The sequence below is a fragment of the Natrix helvetica genome (genome assembly GCF_964273705.1).
Source record: "Natrix helvetica genome assembly, chromosome: 1".
Lineage (NCBI taxonomy): Eukaryota > Metazoa > Chordata > Lepidosauria > Squamata > Natricidae > Natrix > Natrix helvetica.
Window position 1 is genome coordinate 142,105,249 of NC_138548.1, and position 18,158 is coordinate 142,123,406.

The 18,158-nt window shown below is 38.6% G+C and overlaps 1 protein-coding gene across 3 annotated transcripts in view; it reads left to right on the top strand.

Annotated features, from left to right (window-relative positions):
* The first annotated feature begins 2,073 nt into the window (after positions 1–2,073).
* ACMSD (aminocarboxymuconate semialdehyde decarboxylase) overlaps positions 2,074–18,158 on the top strand; it is a 34,393-nt gene continuing 18,308 nt past the window's right edge. For 2 of the 3 annotated variants that reach the window (XM_081940178.1, XM_081940179.1), the window contains exons 1-2: positions 2,126–2,262; positions 5,876–5,920. In XM_081940178.1, coding sequence (XP_081796304.1) covers positions 2,206–2,262; positions 5,876–5,920 — 102 coding nt within the window. In that variant the 5' untranslated portion in view covers positions 2,126–2,205. Of the gene's footprint in view, positions 2,263–5,875; positions 5,921–18,158 lie in introns of all 3 variants that reach the window. The other variant, XM_081940180.1, reaches the window with a different exon arrangement.

The window sequence follows — 18,158 nt, forward strand, 5'->3', positions numbered from 1 at the left end:
TCTATCTCTTAATTACTTCATTATTTTTCATTTAGCATTGTTGAAATTAACAAAAGCATCAGACTATTTCCAAGATGAAGCTGTGCTTATATTTGTATTTGCTAAATAGAAGTCAGCGCTAGCAGTCTAGATTGGGACCATAACTTGGGAAGAGAAAGGATTTAACCCATTCTCTCCAGGCATATCTATGCACAGAGAAATATTTTATGTTAGTATTTTTCTGTGGGCATATTCACATAGCCCTGTTTATGTAGAGGTAGACTTCGACTTACCACAATTTGTTTAGTGACCATTCAAAGTTACAGTGGCACTGAAAAAAGTGACTTATGACCATTTCTCACACTTATGACCATTGCCACATCTCCACTGTCATGTGATCAAAATTCAGACACTTGGCAACTGGCATGTACTTATGACAGTTTGCAGCATCCCACTTTTTGCAATCTTCTGGGAAGCAAAATCAATGGGGAAGCCAGATTTACTTAACAACCGTGTTACTAAGTTCACAACTGCAGTGATTCACTTAAAAGTTAGGACAAGAAAAGTTGTAAAGTGAGGCAACATTCCTTAATAACTGTCTTACTTAACAGCGGAAATTTTGGGTTCAGTTGTAGTCATAAGGGGAGGATTACTTGCACTTTCCTTCTGTCCATCGAATGGGATGAAAGCATGTCAGGATTAGAATTGTTGCATCTAGAACCGACATTTTTGCAACAAAGCAAATCTTGTTGCTTCCATCGTAGAAATATTGGAAATATTGCATAGAAAGGGGAAGTCATGAAGTTATTATGAAGCGATTTCCTTTATTTGAGTAGGTGGATGCCTTTTGCTAATTTCAGTCTTGGTGTTAAATACTATCTCTAATCTTTTGCCCGGAATTTGGCTGAAAGGAAGGTCAGAGGATGAGAGGTGGGGGAGGAGGTTGATTGGTGGAGGGTTTGATTTCCTTCCCACATATTAAAAGTGGTATTTTTTTGCCACTAATCCAACGAAATGATTTTATTCAAGGATGGAGTCATACAAATTCTTTTTTAAAAAAAATTAGAATGCGTGTCATTCTGCAAGTGAACATTTTTTAGAAAATACAGAACTTTAATTGGCATTGGGCAATTACATATCATGTTTTATTTTGTGAAAAGCTTTCTTACTGTTTGCTCTTGTGTCTACAGTAGAATTGTTTGCAAATTTTAAATCTATTTCACACTTTGTTTTTAATCCAAACATACATTTTAGGTTTTCCTAATTTATGTTTCTCATTTTAAAAAATCTCAGGTGGTTTACAATAACATAATTTTGCATTATGTTTGTCATTGTAAACCACCTTATATATTTTTTAAAAATGAGAAAGGGTTTTAGATAAATTAGGAAAACCTAAGGCATCAGGAGCTAAAACCTCACTATCAGCTCTATGGAATTTACATCATTAAAGTACAACTTTGTGTAAAGGGTGGCTGGAGGGAGTCCGTTTTTGCTCCCAGCAGGCTTCTCTGCTGGGGGTGGGGTGGGTGCTGAGAAAGAAAGAAAGAAAGAAAGAAAGAAAGAAAGAAAGAAAGAGAGAGAGAGAGAGAGAGAGAGAGAGAGAGAGAGAGAGAGAGAGAGGGAAAGAAAAAGAAAGGAGGGAGGGAGGTGAAGCGGAGGGGAAGGAGGGAGCACAAACCTGGCACTAGACGCAGCTTCAGAAGATAATCCAGGGCTGGAAGGGACCTGGGGGTCATCTAGTCCAACCCTGCTCCAGCAGGACATTGTTAAAGTGAGTTTCTGTCTTTCGATCCCCCCGTTACATGACTACATAGTCACATGACCCCCACCAACCCACGCCCCCAAGCCACGCTCACAGAACCGGTAGTAAAAAATATATATATTTCACAACTGGGCTGTCCAGCTTGTAAATTAAATGTATACCACTTTGTCCTGCAGTTGAAGCTCTCAGGCAGATTAATCTAAGGAAATTTATGTCTGTGTGGCTCAATTTTGTACATAAAACTATCTGGCTTTGCAAACTCTTCAGTAGCTTAGTATTGCACAGGGCAGCTCTCCTGAAAATCTGCCTGATTGGTTGATTTAGGTAGCCACCCCAATAGGGTGGTTGGAGGACCTGAACAGCCACTTAGGTTAATCAGCAAATACCACCTAGGCCTGAACGAAGTTTAAAAAGTGAGGAAAAACATCTTTATTGCCATCTAATCCTCAGGTGAGCCTGCAGAAATGAAAATTGACATTCATTGTCACATTCTGCCTAAGGACTGGCCTAATCTGAAACAGGTAACAGTGGCAGTCTTTGGATATCTGGTACCCTAGGAAATCTTCTAGGTCCTGATTGTTCTTGATGGCTTCACTATAAATTTACCTAGGGTAGTTCCCAATTTTAAATTATTTTCTTATTTTTTTCTTTAAGATTGAATTTCCTTGAAATGAGAAAACTAGGGAGATATTCGTTTCAAAATGCTGCGGGTACTTTAACTCCCTGTGTCTTGATATTTTGAACAGTGGTGTACATTTGAATGTATTGAACTGCTTGGTAAAGCATGAAGTTTGTGTGCATCTATCTCTATACCAGCTCTTTGCTGAGGAAAAAAAAAGAAGGGTCAGAGTATTTATTTACTTTCAGCAGTTTACATTCCACTATATTCAAATTATGACCGTTAATAATGTGTAGTTTTAGTTGTACTGTGGGCAAAAGAAAATGACCTGGGATGAATTCTGAGTTTGAGCATTGAGCATTGTACAAAGAGAAGTTTAACTAACGGAATCCTTAGAATTCTCTCTTAAATTGCTCAGTATATAAACATCTTTTTTAGCTGTATTCAGAATCAGTGAAAAGCAATGGATTGCTGTGCAGTGCAATTGTAAGTCAATTTATTTGCTAGAGCATATAGTATATATTTGACACTGCAACTAACTTAAGTAAATTTAGATGGATTTAGTTTTTCCAAATAATATATTGATACTAACAATATAAATAAAGCTTTGAACATTGTGTGATCTTTTTAGAATAGATTGCGATGCATGCATGAATGGCAGCATCTGTGTAATTGCAAAAATGACAAACCCCTTTTTTGCAAATTAACTCAATTTACTTATATCAATTGTGTTTCATTTTGACTATTTGTTATGTAAATCATGCCTTCTACAAAGCTTTAAATTGCTTATGAACAATATTAGCAACACTATTACATTAATTACATTAGCCAAAGAACCTCAAATAAAAATAATTCAATTGTGGGCTTGACATGCTGTATTGCAATCCTCTTTTTTTCCCATTTCAGTATTAAAATTACTTTGAATTTTTTTCTGCCATAGAAAGTTATATATGAGATTTGCAAAATATGTGGCAATCAAAATGTTAGCTAATAGATTATTTGTCTTACATAGTTCAATGTAACTGCATAAAATACTTGATGTTGTAAAATATGGACCACTTAGTTGTCCGAAGAGATTCCTTAACAACTGCAACAACAACAACAACAACACTCATTTGCCACCTGATTTCAAGAGAAGCTATTTTAAAATGTACCTATGGATGAAAATAAAAAAGGTCCAAAAGAAGCAAGAAAGAAATCTACAAATTTAATAGTTATTATATTTAAATATAATATATAAAAAAATTAAGAATATCCATTTAAGATTTTGTGTGTGTGTGTGTGTGTGTGTGTGTATTTAAACTGGAAAACAACCCCCCCCCCCCAGTTCTTTCATGAAAACAGCTCAGTTAAAAATGAACCTGTTCGGTGATCGTTGAGAAAATGACTATCAAGGGTGTTAGTCATGGAATAGAATGGCCAGAACAAGATCATTGGGGGAGGCAAATGAGAAAATAGCTGTCGGCTTGCTGTAAGTTTGTCAAAAATATTTACCTGTCATTCTGTTATAACAATAGATCTCTAGATTCTTCAGCAAACTCAAGTTCGCATCCAAAAATATTTGAACATGAAGCAATACTGGTTGTATCAAATTTCACAAGGGTGTTTAATAACTCAATGATCTTCTCTTACATTCATGTAAATCAATTATGAAAGTGTCGCTGTGCTAACCCCTCGATTCTGCATCTTTTAAAATGTAACTCAAATATAGCTGGCCGTCAGTTGAAAACCACATCACAGGATTTATGCCAGGATGTTGTTACTGATTTCTTAAAATGCCTCTTTGTGAACCTTTTTATATGTAGAAAGAAAGAAAAAATGCTGAATACTTTCCCCTTTTGTGAATATGAGATGGTTCAAACGAAACGAAAGTGAAATAAAGGAAAAACTGGTCTTATTCCTGTCATGGTATTTTCTGCTGCTGTAAGAAGAGTTACAATGCTCTTGGAGCATTGAGAATGAGGAGATATTTTACTTGTGTACTAGAAGCTTTTCGCCGCTCTTTAAATATTAATAGACAAAGGTGACCTTCATCCCTGCTATTGAATCATCAAGGCCGAAGAGAGGATCAATACATGACTACACTAATTATTAACAAATGCTGCTCAGCTGAGATTATCATTTCACTGTTTCTTTATTTTACTTCTGCTTACATAACGAAGACTGTAGGTTTAGGATGTGTAAAAATCTGCCCTATCGGAAGCCTCATTTTGTGAGGTTTAGGAAGCCCAATAGTAAAAGATTTATCAGAGGAAGTATATCTCTCTTTCAATTAAATGATAACAAAATGATCTCACCCTTTTGTAGCAGGAAACCAGAATTTTGACAGTTTTCTCCATGGCCACCTAAGTCAAAAATACTCTATATTTTAAAAATGAAATTCATTCCATCCATTGATGGGAAAAGGAAAGAACCCAATTCCAAAATCAAAACTACGCATGGGGTTGGACATTATTAGATCATTGGTTTTGTATTAACTTCCTTTTCCATCCATTACAGAGGTTAATATCATCTTGGAAAGAAAAAGTTAAATACCTTGATATGATATGAATATTCAATTATATTCTTTGAATATAAGAGTGCTCATTAAATGAAGGACTTTGTTTCTATCAAACCTGATAGAATATCATTTTATTTCTTTTTCTGTCAGGTTTATAATTCTTTTTTTATCACATTTAATATATATATTTAAACAGCAACAGTGGTTTTTACCGCAGTGTTTTTTCTTTCTTTCTCTGTCTTCACTTTGTATAACATCATATTTCTCCTGGTGTATTCACAGTGCAATACATTACAGTGTTGGTGTAATATAGTATTTGCAGTTTAAAATATTTGTTTTTTTTAAAAAAAGGAGATATGAATAATTATACTTCATTTTAATATAATTAGAATAAATAGATTTGTATTTAAGTATGCATGTGTAACTGATGGTTACTTATAGTTTGACTTTAAGCACTGAAAAAATGTTATAGCAACTTTCTCATACCCAAGGATCATTCTAGTTAAAGTCAAATACCTCTGGAGAATATGACACTGCTACAATACACGTAGTCCTTGACTTACAATAGTTTGTTTAGTGACTGTTCAAAGTTACAACGGCACTGAAAAAAAATGACTTATGACCATTTTTCACACTTGCAACTACTGCAGCCTTCCCATGGTCATGTGATCAAAATTCAGCTGCTTGACAATGAACTCATATTTATGACAGTTGTGGTGTCCCAGGATCATGTGATCATCTCTTGCCACTTTCTGACAAGCAAAGTCAATGTGGAAGTCAAATTCCACAGCAAAAAAGGTCGTAAAATGGGGCAAAACTCAGTTAACAAATATCTTAATTAACAACAGACAACTGGCCTCAATAGTGATCATAAGTCGAGGACTACCTGCATATTATACAGTCTGATTGTAAAAGAAATGAATTGCTTGGTTTTAAATTAACATGACCTAGTTGGTGAACCATAATGTATGACTTACTTTATGTGTATTTGTTAACTCTGCTTTCCTTTTCACAGAGATATGGCTATGGAGGATGGGTTCAGTTGGAGAAAGACCATAAGGTAGGTTAAATTTGTGATTGATAAGTAATAACTATTAACATATATATTTGAATTTTGGAAAAGAATACTCTTCTAGTCATGCTGGATCAGGCCAAAGGACTATCTAATTCAGCATCTGTTTCCCAATGCAGCACTTCTGGGGTTTCCAAGAAACCTATAAAAATGGTATTAAAGACAATATCAGTTCCTGCCTCTAGAGATACTTAGTGGAAATAATAGCTTGGAACCATACTGATAGATATATTAAGATAATAAACACCAATAAGTCTAGCAGTGAATGTCACTACTGTAATTAATTTAATGTGAACAAGCACTTATTTTCTGATACTCTGAATCTGATGACAATTAGCTGTGTTTGAGTATTATAGTATTATAGAAGTTCCTTTGCTTAGGGGTTTTGATAAATACATTTACTAGGTTGCAGCAGTGAGGATTTAAGCAAAACCTGGCTCGAAAACAGTAACTGGGAGAGGGACCTTCTACTTAAATATGAGCAAGCAGTGTGTAGTCGCAGCCAAAAAAACTAACACAATCCTTGGTTGCATAAATAGAGGCATAGAATCAAAATCACGTGAAGTATTACTTCCACTTTATAAAGCCTTAGTAAAGTCACACCTGGAATACTGCATTCAGTTTTGGTCACCACATTACAAAAAAGATGTTGAGACTTTCAAAAAAAGTGCAAAGAAGAGCAACTAAGATTAAAAGCCTAGAGACTAAAACATATGAAGAATGGTTGCAGGTTTTGGATTTGGCTAATCTACAGAAAAGAAGGCCTAGGGGTGACATGATAGCAGTATTCCTGTATTTGAGAGGTTGCCACAAAGAGGAGTTGGTCAACTTATTTACCAAAGTACCTGTAGGCAGGACAAGAAACAATGGATGGAAACTAATCAAGGTGAGAAGCAACCTGGAACTAAGGACAAACTTCCTAACAGTGACGACAATTAACCAATGGAACAGCTTGCCTTCAGACCTTGTGGGTGCTTCATCACTGGAGGTTTTTAAGAAGAGACTGAATAGTCACTTGTCTGAAATGATAGGGTCTCCTGCTTGAGCAGGGGTTTGACTAGAAGACCTCCAAGGTCTCTTCCCACTCTATTCTAAGAAGAATCACTTCAACAGATTTGGTCACCTTTCCTATTTGTCACCTTTCTCTTTCATTCTAGCCTTGCATAATTCACAATGTGATACAAAATAAACAACATACAGGTAGTCCTCAACTTACAATCAATCATTTAGTGACTGTTCGAAGTTACAATGGCTCAGAAAAAAAGTGACTTATGATCATTTTCACACTTACAACAGTTGCAGCACCCCGTGCTCACGTCATCCAATTCAGATGCTTGGCAGCTGGTTCATATTTATAACAGCTGCAGCTTCCCAGTGTCATAGATAGAATCAAGATCACGTGAAGTGTTAATACCACTTTATAATGCCTTGGTAAGGCCACACTTGGAATACTGCATTCAGTTCTGGTCGCCACGATGTAAAAAAGATGTGGAGACTCTAGAAAGAGTGCAGAGAAGAGCAACAAAGATGATTAGGGGACTGGAGACTAAAACATATGAAGAACGGTTGCAGGAACTGGGTATGTTTAGCTTAAGAGAAAGAAGGACTAGGGGAGACATGATAGCATTATTCCAATATCTCAGAGGTTGCCACAAAGAAGAGGGAGTCAAACTATTCTCCAAAGCACCTGAGGGTAGAACAAGAAGCAATGGGTGGAAACTAATCAAGGAGAGAAGCAACTTAGAACTGAGGAGAAATTTCCTGACAGTGAGAACAATTAATCAGTGGAACAGCTTGCCTCCAGAAGTTGTGAATGCCCCAACACTGGAAGTCTTTAAGAAGATGTTGGATAGCTATTTGTCTGAAACGGTATAGGGTTTCCTGCCTAGGCAGGGGGTTGGACTAGAAGACCTCCAAGGTCCCTTCCAACTCTACTATTGTATTGTATTATTGTATATAATCACCTTTTGTCAATGAGGAAATCGGACTCACTTAATGACCATGTTACTAACTTAACAATTGCAGCGGTTCACCTAACAACTGTGGCAAAAAAAGGCCATAAAATGGGGCAAAACTCACTGAACAACTGTTTTGCTTAGCAATAGAAATTTTGGGCTCAGTTATAGTCGTAGGCTGTGGACTACCTGTAACATAAAATAGGGTAATATAAATAATAATTTTATATGGTCTAAAATGTCTGCGCTAGCTTCCGATGGTTGTATTTGACTGTATAATATGAGTATATTTTATAGGTTATCTTTTTTCACTGATATAAGTTGTTTAATTGTTATCTAAAGTTGACTGACAAATGGAGTTGAAAAAATATTCTTCACTGAGATTGCCCAAGAGAAATATAATCAGTAGAACACATTGAACAAAAATTACAAACGCATGACTGGTGTTATGAATATTAGTCACTTGTTATTCCATAAATTAAATAATTACAGGGATTTTTTTAAAAAAAACCTGACCAAACCTAGAAAAATGAATATGCATATAATTTAGGAGCACAGCATCATTATAAAATTACATCTGTGACCTAAAAATTATACTGTACTTTAGTTTTCCATGGAAGTAATCATAAATATATTTGTGAGAACTCTCCTTTCTGTTCACATAAACACACTACGGTATGTCAGAAAGCTGAATTTTCCTTTATAAATATGCACTAGATACCAGTTCTCTTCCAATTCCACAGATCTACAATACAATAGCATAGTTGGAAGGGACCTTGGAGATCTTCTAGTCCAACCCCCTGCCTAGGCAGGAAACCCTATACCGTTTCAGACAAATGGCTATCCAACATCTTCTTAAAGACTTCCAGTGTTGGGGCTTTCACAATTTCTGGAGGCAACTTGTTCCACTGATTAATTGTTCTGTCAGGAAGTTTCTCCTCAGTTCTAAGTTGCTTCTCTCCTTGATTAGTTTCCACGCATTGCTTCTAGTTCTACCCTCAGGTGCCTTGGAGAATAGTTTAACTCCCTCTTCTTTGTGGCAACCCCTGAGATATTGGAACAATGCTATCATGTCTCCCCTAGTCCTTCTTTCTATTAAATTAGACATACCCAGTTCCTGCAACCGTTCTTCATATGTTTTAGTCTCCAGTCCCCTAATCATCTTTGTTGCTCTTCTCTGCACTCTTTCTAGAGTCTAGAATAGATTTACCAGCCTGGCTTTTAAGGAACCAGCAAGCAATTGAATAAATAATCCATGGAGGGAATATGGCAGCTATTGATGTTCTTCTCCATTTTCCCTAGCACTTATTCTCTAGAGGAGAAACAACAACCAATGAATGCATTTGAACAACTATTACATTTCAGACTCTAAGGAAGCTTGTTCTCATGGTTTTTGTTTTCCTGAATCGTTATAACTATTTTAATGCAGGTCTTCCTAACAACTATTGCTTGAATCTCATTTACTATAAGGTCATTTTTCCTCCTAGTCATTCAGGATTTTTGAGAGTCAACCAACAGTGTTTGTGCCACTAAGGAGGAATAATGAGCTTTATATTATTTCACAGATGGTTATGATTCAAAAAGCTGCTATAAATGACTTGCCGGGGGAGGGGGGGCAATCGCCTTAAAGACATTTTAACGAGCTGAAGAAATGTTGTATTTGCAGTAGAATACAGTTTAGAACATCACCTAGAGCAGTGTTGGCAAACCTTTTCGGCACTGAGTGCTGAAATGGGAGTATGTGCTGGAAATTGGAAGAGCAGCAGCCTGGTGCTTATGTGCACGCCGGGAAATTGATCTTCTGGTTTCCAGCAAGCTCATGCGACACCGACTGCCTGGTCTTCTGGTTTCTTGCACACGTATGCATGAAAACCACCTGGTCGATGCGCAAGCAGGCACCGGAAACTGGAAGAGCAGTTTCCTGGTGCACATGGTATGCTTATGTGCACCAGTCATCTGGTCTTCCAGTTTCTGGCATGCATGCATGCTCAAAGACCAGTTGGCTGGTGTGCATGTGTGCGCCTGAAACCAGAAGGTCATCTTCCCAGCATTTGCGTTGGGCAGCTGCTCTTCTGGTTTCCAGTGCTTCCGTACACGTGAAGACAAGCTGGCTGGCATGCCGGAAGGTGGAAGAGCAACCGATGACGGTCGCGTGCCCGTAGAGATGGCTCTGTGTGTCACTTCTAGCACGCATGCCATAGGTTCGCCATCAAGACCCTAGACTTATGTTTATCTAGAAATGAAAATATATATATATATATCAAAGATATATCAGTCCTATAAGGACGACATAAAGGTTACATCAGTCTGGAAAAGTAGCAAAAACAAAGCTCTAGTATTTATATCAGGAGGGATTAGTGCAACTGAGGAATTCCTTTAAAACAGTTCCTGCTTGAAGAATAGGTGACTCCTGTGGCCAAGAGAACTTTTGCCCAATTGCTTCTCTTGTGTGAGTTGTGACTGTTCCTGGATCTGAATACCCTTTTGACCAATATTCATGCCCACCGAATTGCAATTTGCTCTGAATGGCATTGTCCTTGAAGCTTCAAGTGATATGAAATATAGCTCCTCAAGCAGTCATGAGAGTTCCAAATGTTTTCATGACCTGCTTCAGCTTCTGGATGCAATTAAAGATGCTGGTTGTTACTTTAAAGCCATATGTATCTCCAGGCTTAGCTATTTATGTGGGATTGTCTACTTCCAGTAGCAGGGTAAGAGTATTCTGACTTCCTTCCCTTAGGGCTGTGATGGAGAAACCTATGGCACGCGTGCCATGGGTGGCATGCAGAGCCATTTGTTAGGGCACTCATTACCTTTCTTTTGAGGCCGTTTTTCATGCTCCGGAGGCTTCCTTGAAGTGCGAAAAACTGGCCCCATGGGCAAATAGGAACTTCAGGACTTCCGGTTTTCTCATAGGACTGTTTTTGCCCACCGGAGGTCAAAAATCGCCCCTACGGACAAACTGGAAGTCACTATTCCCGAACGTCCCTGTAGGTCCGTTTTTTGCCCTCCGGAGCCTTCAGGGACGCTCCTAAGGCCTTTGGAAGGCATCCAGGGGGATGGGGGAGGCTGTTTTCTCCCTCCCCAGGCTCTGGAGCCTAGGGAGGGTGAAAAAACCATGCCAAAAGCAGGGGGTAGCTGTTCGCGCACACATGTGCGCAGGGGGGGCTTGTACGCATAATATTATGGGTGTGGCACACTCGTGCACGAACCCCTGTGCTCCCCCTGCTTTTGGCACGGGAGCCAAAAAAGGTTCGTCATCACTGCCTTAGGGGCTGTCGTCTACAGATGTCAAGTCTTTGGTGCTGCCTCACTTAATTTGGAATAGCCTACCACCCAAGATCGGAATAGCTTCCATACTATTTTGTTTCAGGAGAGCTGTGGAAACTTTTTTTTAAAAAATCCTAGGAGGGGACCTAGGAAAGTTGGAATCTGATCTCTGGCCTATGGTTGGATGCTTTATTACTGGTGGACTTTAATTCATTTATCAGCAATCCTTGTTGTACTAAATGGCATCTCAACAATTAAACAAGAAAATAAATGCATTTCTACAGCAAAGCAAAATTAGAAGAATGTATTGCATAAAGAATGCCTTGAATATATCAAATAGCAACTCTCATTGGATCCAATTTGTGCACAGAGGAATTCTAATGTTGTTCCATTTTCCTCTGAAAACCAGAGCTACCTGTTATGCTGAAGGTCCTTAAGGAACCTTTGGATTCTAATGGGTTGTTATAAAATAAACAAGCAAGCAAATCATAATATCTATATAAAAAAATTAGGGGTGTTTGTGTGTGTGTTTGTGTGTTTGTGTGTGTGTGTGTGTGTGTGTGTGTGTGTTCCAGCGTAACTCTGGAAGCCTCGAGCAATTTCAACCAAACTTGGTACACAGATGACTTACTCTCTGGAAACAAATACTGTGGGGGTAAGACACCCGTAACGCCCCTCGGGCTGTGTGTTCTGAGTGTGTGTGTATGTTCCAGCATAACTCTGGAAAAAATACTGTGGGGGTAAGACACCCCTAACACCCCTCGGGGTGTGTATCTTGTTAAGATACAGCCTGCTGTGCTTTAAAATGGATTCTACTGTACAGTGCAGTGGAGTTGCCATAGTAAAGACTTCACAGTACTCCACAAGGGGGCTCCCTCTGGTAAGGGGGAAAATTCAACATTAGAAATTATGTTTAGTTCGGATATTTCCCCCTATAAATAAATACCTGGGCATCGCCAGGTTATCAGCTAGTTGTAAATAAATGGCAATTGTATGATCCCTTCTTCGGCATTGAGGCCAGATTACAAACATATCACATGATCAAGAGGCTTGGCAAACTGTTGATGGAGGGTTCGATCCAAAGTTAACTACAAATAAACAAACCATGCACAGATTTTATTTATAACATATTCCTATCCAGAATGCAGTTTAGTAATTATTAATAAATAAGAACTAAATAGCAATTAAAAGAATATTTTTGGAATAAAATGGCCTTAAGAAATCTAATAAATAAATAAATGCAAAAACATAATAATATAAAATAATATTCATATATATCATTAGAATTGCAATAAAAATATTACTATAGGTCAGTGATGGCGAACCTTTTTTGGCTCGCGTGCCATAAGTGGGGGGAGTGCAGGGGGGTTGTGCACGGGCATGCCACACCCATAATGCAACGCGCGACCTCCCCCAGTGCACATGCGTGCATGACAGCCGTTCCCCCCCTTTTTTGCATGCTTTTTTCGCCCTCCCCAGGCTCCAGGGGCTTTATAGGAGCCTGGGGAGGGTGAAAGGCTTCAGGGACGCCTCCGGAGGGCTTAAACCGACCCTATGAGCAAACCAGAAGTCCGTTCCCGAACTTCCGGTTTGCCCATAGGGGCGGGTTTTTTTGCTCCGGAGGCTTCAGGGAATCTCCTGAAGCCTCCAGGGGACCCCCCGGGGGGGCTCTTTTCACCCTCCCCAGGCTCCTATAAAGCCTCTGGAGCCTCGAGAGGGCGAAAAATGGCTTTAAAAAAGGCTGAACTCAGCTGGCCAGTGCGCACATGCGCGCTGGCCAGCTGACAGGGCAACGGCTTGCGTCCCCTAACAAGTGGATCCATGTGCCACCTGTGGCACGCGTGCCATAGGTTCGCTATCCCTGCTATAGGTAGTCTTTGATTTACAACCATTTGTTTAATGACTAAAAAAGGGGCTTATGACTGTTTTCCACACTTATGGCTGTGATACTCACATGATCAAAATCCGGACCCTTTGCAACTGGCATGTATATATGACGGTTGCAGTATCCCAGGGTCACGTGACCACCTTTTGCGACCTTCTGACAAGCAAAACTGGGGAAACCAGATTCACTTAACATCCTTGTTACTAACTTAATAACTGCAGGGGCAAACTCACTTAACAACTGTCATAAAATGGGGCAAATCTCACTTAACAACTGTCTTGCTTAGCAATACATTTTGGAACTCAATTGTGGTCATAAGTTGAGCTCTCCCTGTACTTAATAAATGCCTTACAGTGAGCAAAAGAGCACTTATTTAATGGAGGTGTATTCATCTGTCCTGAGTTGTGGTCTCAGTCTTACAGAGGTTTTACTTCAAAACTAAAAATTCCATGAAGCAAGGTAAGGCAGGCCAAGAAAGATACTGTACAGATTTTTTTTTCTGGCAGACTAAATATTCAGAACTTACACAGCACTGAACAGCTTGGTGCAGATCCGAGCTCACGCTGTTTTAGTGACAGACGATGCTGCCAGAAATCTAGTTTTAAATAGAAAGCAGAATGGTTCCATCGTTTCTGTGATTCAGAAATGAATTTATTTAAATCCTTTACCTATCCAGCCATATTTCAATTGACGCTGGGCAGCCTCGAATCAAAAATTAAAACATCATTTTGAAGACTATAGAGCCCTGTCTGTGCTATATTGATCCAAGCCATTTATTTGGGCGTATTTTTGTTCTGCTTCCATATGCTGATCAAGAAAGCTCACATTACAGCTCTTTTAAGCATTAGAAAAACTATTATTTATCTTTCTACAGCTGGCATTTATGTATGAAGACTTAAGAGAATACTTGGAACAATTACAATTCTTTTATCATTGCCTTCATCACTATCATGGTTCCACCTTAACAGCTTGCTTGAAAAATAACCACATAGGTTATTGCACGTATCAAAAATATTCTCACTGAGCGGAACAAAAATGAATCCCAATCTATTTTTATACCACCAAGTCAGTTTGAATATCCTTCCCCCCCCCCCCCGCCCAAATGCCTTCTCATCTATTGTTATGTAACTGTCAACAGAAAGCTCACATCCATTATTCATCGCCTGAAGGAATGGAATATATGGTTAACATTTGCTCTACTTGCACTTTGGAAAATCAATTTTCCAACAGTGTTTTGCCAGAGAAATTAGATAATGGCTGCGTAATTAGTGCTTGTGATACTTGGAACTATTTTCTTAAAACATGACAGAGTTTGAAGTCACAGGGAATGGGAAGGAGGACTTCGCGGTTCTAAAATGTATTAGTTATGAAAAATATATAACCCATAATACATGCAGTGTTAAATCTAGCTTTAGGATTAAGAATACTTAAGAATCCTATGTATCAAAATATAAGTGTACATATGTGCATTCAGACCTTTTAGTCCAACTGTCCTATCCTGATTCAGAAAAAGATATAGCTGAATAATTTCCTCTGCAAGTAATTATTTTTAACCTAAAGAATAAATTCAGGTTTACATAAAAACTACTATTTCTGATTTTCAGGGTGTGCCTCTAAGGTCCAAATGCTACTATAGGCACAGAATGAGCCTGGAACTGGACTTATAAAATAAACGTCACTCCCTTCCTAGCCATTTAAATGACTTATTATTATTCATTTTAAATATTGCATACACTTTATACTAATACTGTATATTAGACATGATTCTTTTTTGGCAGTTTTATGTGAACATCTCATGGGTTTTCTTAACTTTAAGCACCCTTTTGTAATATATAAAAAGTCATAAAATCATATCCTTCCAGGGTTTGGAAGAGACCCTGAAGATCATCGAGTCTAATTCTTTGCCCAGCACAGGAATCCATTGTTGAAACATCCTCAACAGATGGCCATCTAGTCAAATAAAAACCTCAAGCAATGCTTTCCAAAGCAGTCTGTTCCATTATTTAAAAAATCTCTTACTGCTATATTTTCCTGACATTCATCTGAAATCTGCTTCCTTGAGATTTAAATCTATTGTTTCTTCTTTTCTGGAACAATTCTGAAACAACCCTCCCTCCCTTATGTTCTATGTTGTAACCTTCAATATTTAAGAAACTATCATGAAACTATCATGATTCCCTGTATTCTTTTGTTCCCGGGCTAAACACACTCTGCTTCTCCAGCCATTCCTCCAGCCATTCCTCCAGTTTGTTGGTGTCTTTCCTAGAAGGCAATGCAATATTCTAGATGCAGTTGGAACAGTGCAGAACAGAGAGTCATTGTGACTGATTTATTTACCCTATAAAGCAAATGTTCTTAAGCCCCAGTCTGTGGCCTGTTGGAAACCGAGCCATGCAAGCAGCGGGCGAGTGTGCAAAACTCCATTTGTTCAAGTGTCATGCATATGCACAAAATGATCCCCTCACCCACCCAATAAGTCCTTCCTGTTTCAGCCTGTTTCGCCCAATTGAGGCTGTCAAAGCCTCCAGACTCTGAGTAGGTTGACAGTACCTCCTGTGTGGCCTGGAACTGGTGTAGTGATATTCATCTGGGTATCTTCCCTATCCAGTGGTGGGTTTCAAATTTTTTTAGAACCTCTTCTGTAGGTGTGGCCTGCTTTGTGGGAGTAGCTTGTCGGCCATGTGACCGGGTGGGAGTGGCTTGCCAGCCATGTGACTGAGTGGGAGTGGTTTGGCAGTCATGTGACTGGGTGGGCATGGCTAACTTGTAAAATGTGATGGAACTCACTTAACAATGCTCTTGCTTAGCAACCAAAATGTTGGCTCAGAAACTCTGGCATTGAAGTGTGCAAGTCTTAAAGCTGTGAAGTTACAAGACCCTTGCACCCCTAACCCTTTAGGGAAAAAAACCCAGGGGTGTTCAAACTTGACAGCTTTAAGACTTGTGGACTTCAACTCCCAGAATTCCTCCTCTTGCTCTTCATCTTGATGATGGGCGGATGGGCAGGGGGAGGGAGCTGGAACCGGTTCTAAGTGGCACTGTAGATTTGTGGAACCTCTTCTATAGAAGAGGTTAGAACTGGCAAGAACCCACCCCTGTCCCTATCCCACAATCATCAACAGGGATTACCCACTGAGAGGGGGGGGGGCAAGCCATTATAAAAAAAGTGTCTCCAAACTCCAATACTTGCAGGTGATCCAGCTGGATACCATGGTCGATGCTGCAACTTCCCTATCTATTGAGTTCATTTTACCAAGGACCAACTTTGTTCTCTTTTTATCCCTAGTTGTTTAATGCCCTCAGATTTTTTTAGTCATCAGTGATTCTGTTTCTAATATTTTAAAACTTGCCTTATTATTTAGCATGCTTCATTTTTAAATTTAATTCAAAGCAATAAAAAGTAACGCAAGTGCTTTTTCCTTAGCAGTAATAGAAAAACTTCATTTAAATTATTCTAAAACCCCATAACATTTTTAGAAATGGGCACTAATCAACTGAATCATTGATATTCTGGTGTGATGGGCTGCAGTGAAATTCCATAATCTTCCCATCTTGGCTACTTCTCCCAAATCAATTTCCCCCCCCCCTACAAAATCACACAGCCACATTTATTATTATTACGATGCTTTGTCACACAGTCAAGCAGATGTTCAGACTGGATTTGGCATTTTTGTCCACTTATTTTGTCCACCCAGGGACATGGGATAGGCAATGTGGATATTTGATAGTGTTACAGATATTGTTGCAGGATGAAAGCTGTTCTGAGTAAAGCTGCCTTTTGCAATCTATTGATGGTGAATTTGCCAATGCCAATGGTGTTCAAGAGGTAGTCCAGTTGTGGGGTTGCCCGTAAGGCACCTATTATTACTAGTACTACCTTTGCTTTTTTTTTTAACCACAGTCGTTCTATTTCCAAAGGTATAGCAGAATGTAAGGTGTCCTACGCAAAACTGCCTTTTGTAATTGATTGATGGTGATTTTGTCAATGTCGATGACATTCAAATGGTGCTACAGATGATCTAGGAGCACTACTAATATTATCTTTGCTTAATTTTGCCATGTCATTCTACTCTTTACAGATCTGTGTATTTGGTGATTTTCTACAGTTCTTTCTCTTTTGTTCTTCAGGTGTTGCAACATTCACTAGCCAGACATTTTTGTCTTTCCTATCAACAAATATTATTATATAGACAAAAATGTGAAATCACAGCTGCCAATTCTTTAGCTGGCGTTGACCTTCATATGCATCAAGTTCTTTCCTAGGTTGTTATAATATATTGATGTAGTATATTTGTGGATCCGAGTAATGCAGCCTTTAGTAATTGACTGATGGAAATTTTATGAATGCACAGATTTTCTAAGTGCCATTCAAGTTTTTTGGGGTATGGCATTCAGTATGCCGATAACCACTGGGACCACTATGGCTGGTTTATGCCATAATCTTCCAATTTTGATTTTCATATCTGAATAGTTTTTGATCTTCTGCAATTCTTTGCCTTCCATTCTACTATTTCCTGGTGTTGTTATTTTATTCTACATACCATATATATATATATATATATATATATATATATATATATATATATATATATATATATATATATATATATATATATATACATGCATTGCATATTGTATGTACGTTCATACCAGTGGTGGGATTCAGCCAATTCACACCACTTTGGGAGAACTGGTTTTTAACTTTCTGAGCCGTTTGGTGAACTGGTTGTTGGAAGAAATCATTAGGGCAGAGAACCGGTTGTTAAATTATTTGAATCCCACCACTGGTGCATACATACATACATACATACATACATACATACATACATACATACATTAAAGGTTTCCCTATCCAATTGTGTTCAACTCTAGGGTCACCACCTTAAACATTACATGAAATTGGCTCATGTTAATATATAGTTTCAAAAATCTGTGGTCACAAGGGAGAAGACCATACACATTAGGACAATATTACTGTAGTTTTATAATAGATTTTGTTAGATATTTGCATAAACTGCTGTAGTCTCCACTCAGGTCCGCCACCAGGGCGGGAACAAGGGGTTGTTCTGATTGGACGGGAGGTCTGCCAGCTCCCCATAAAAGGGGAGCTGCATGA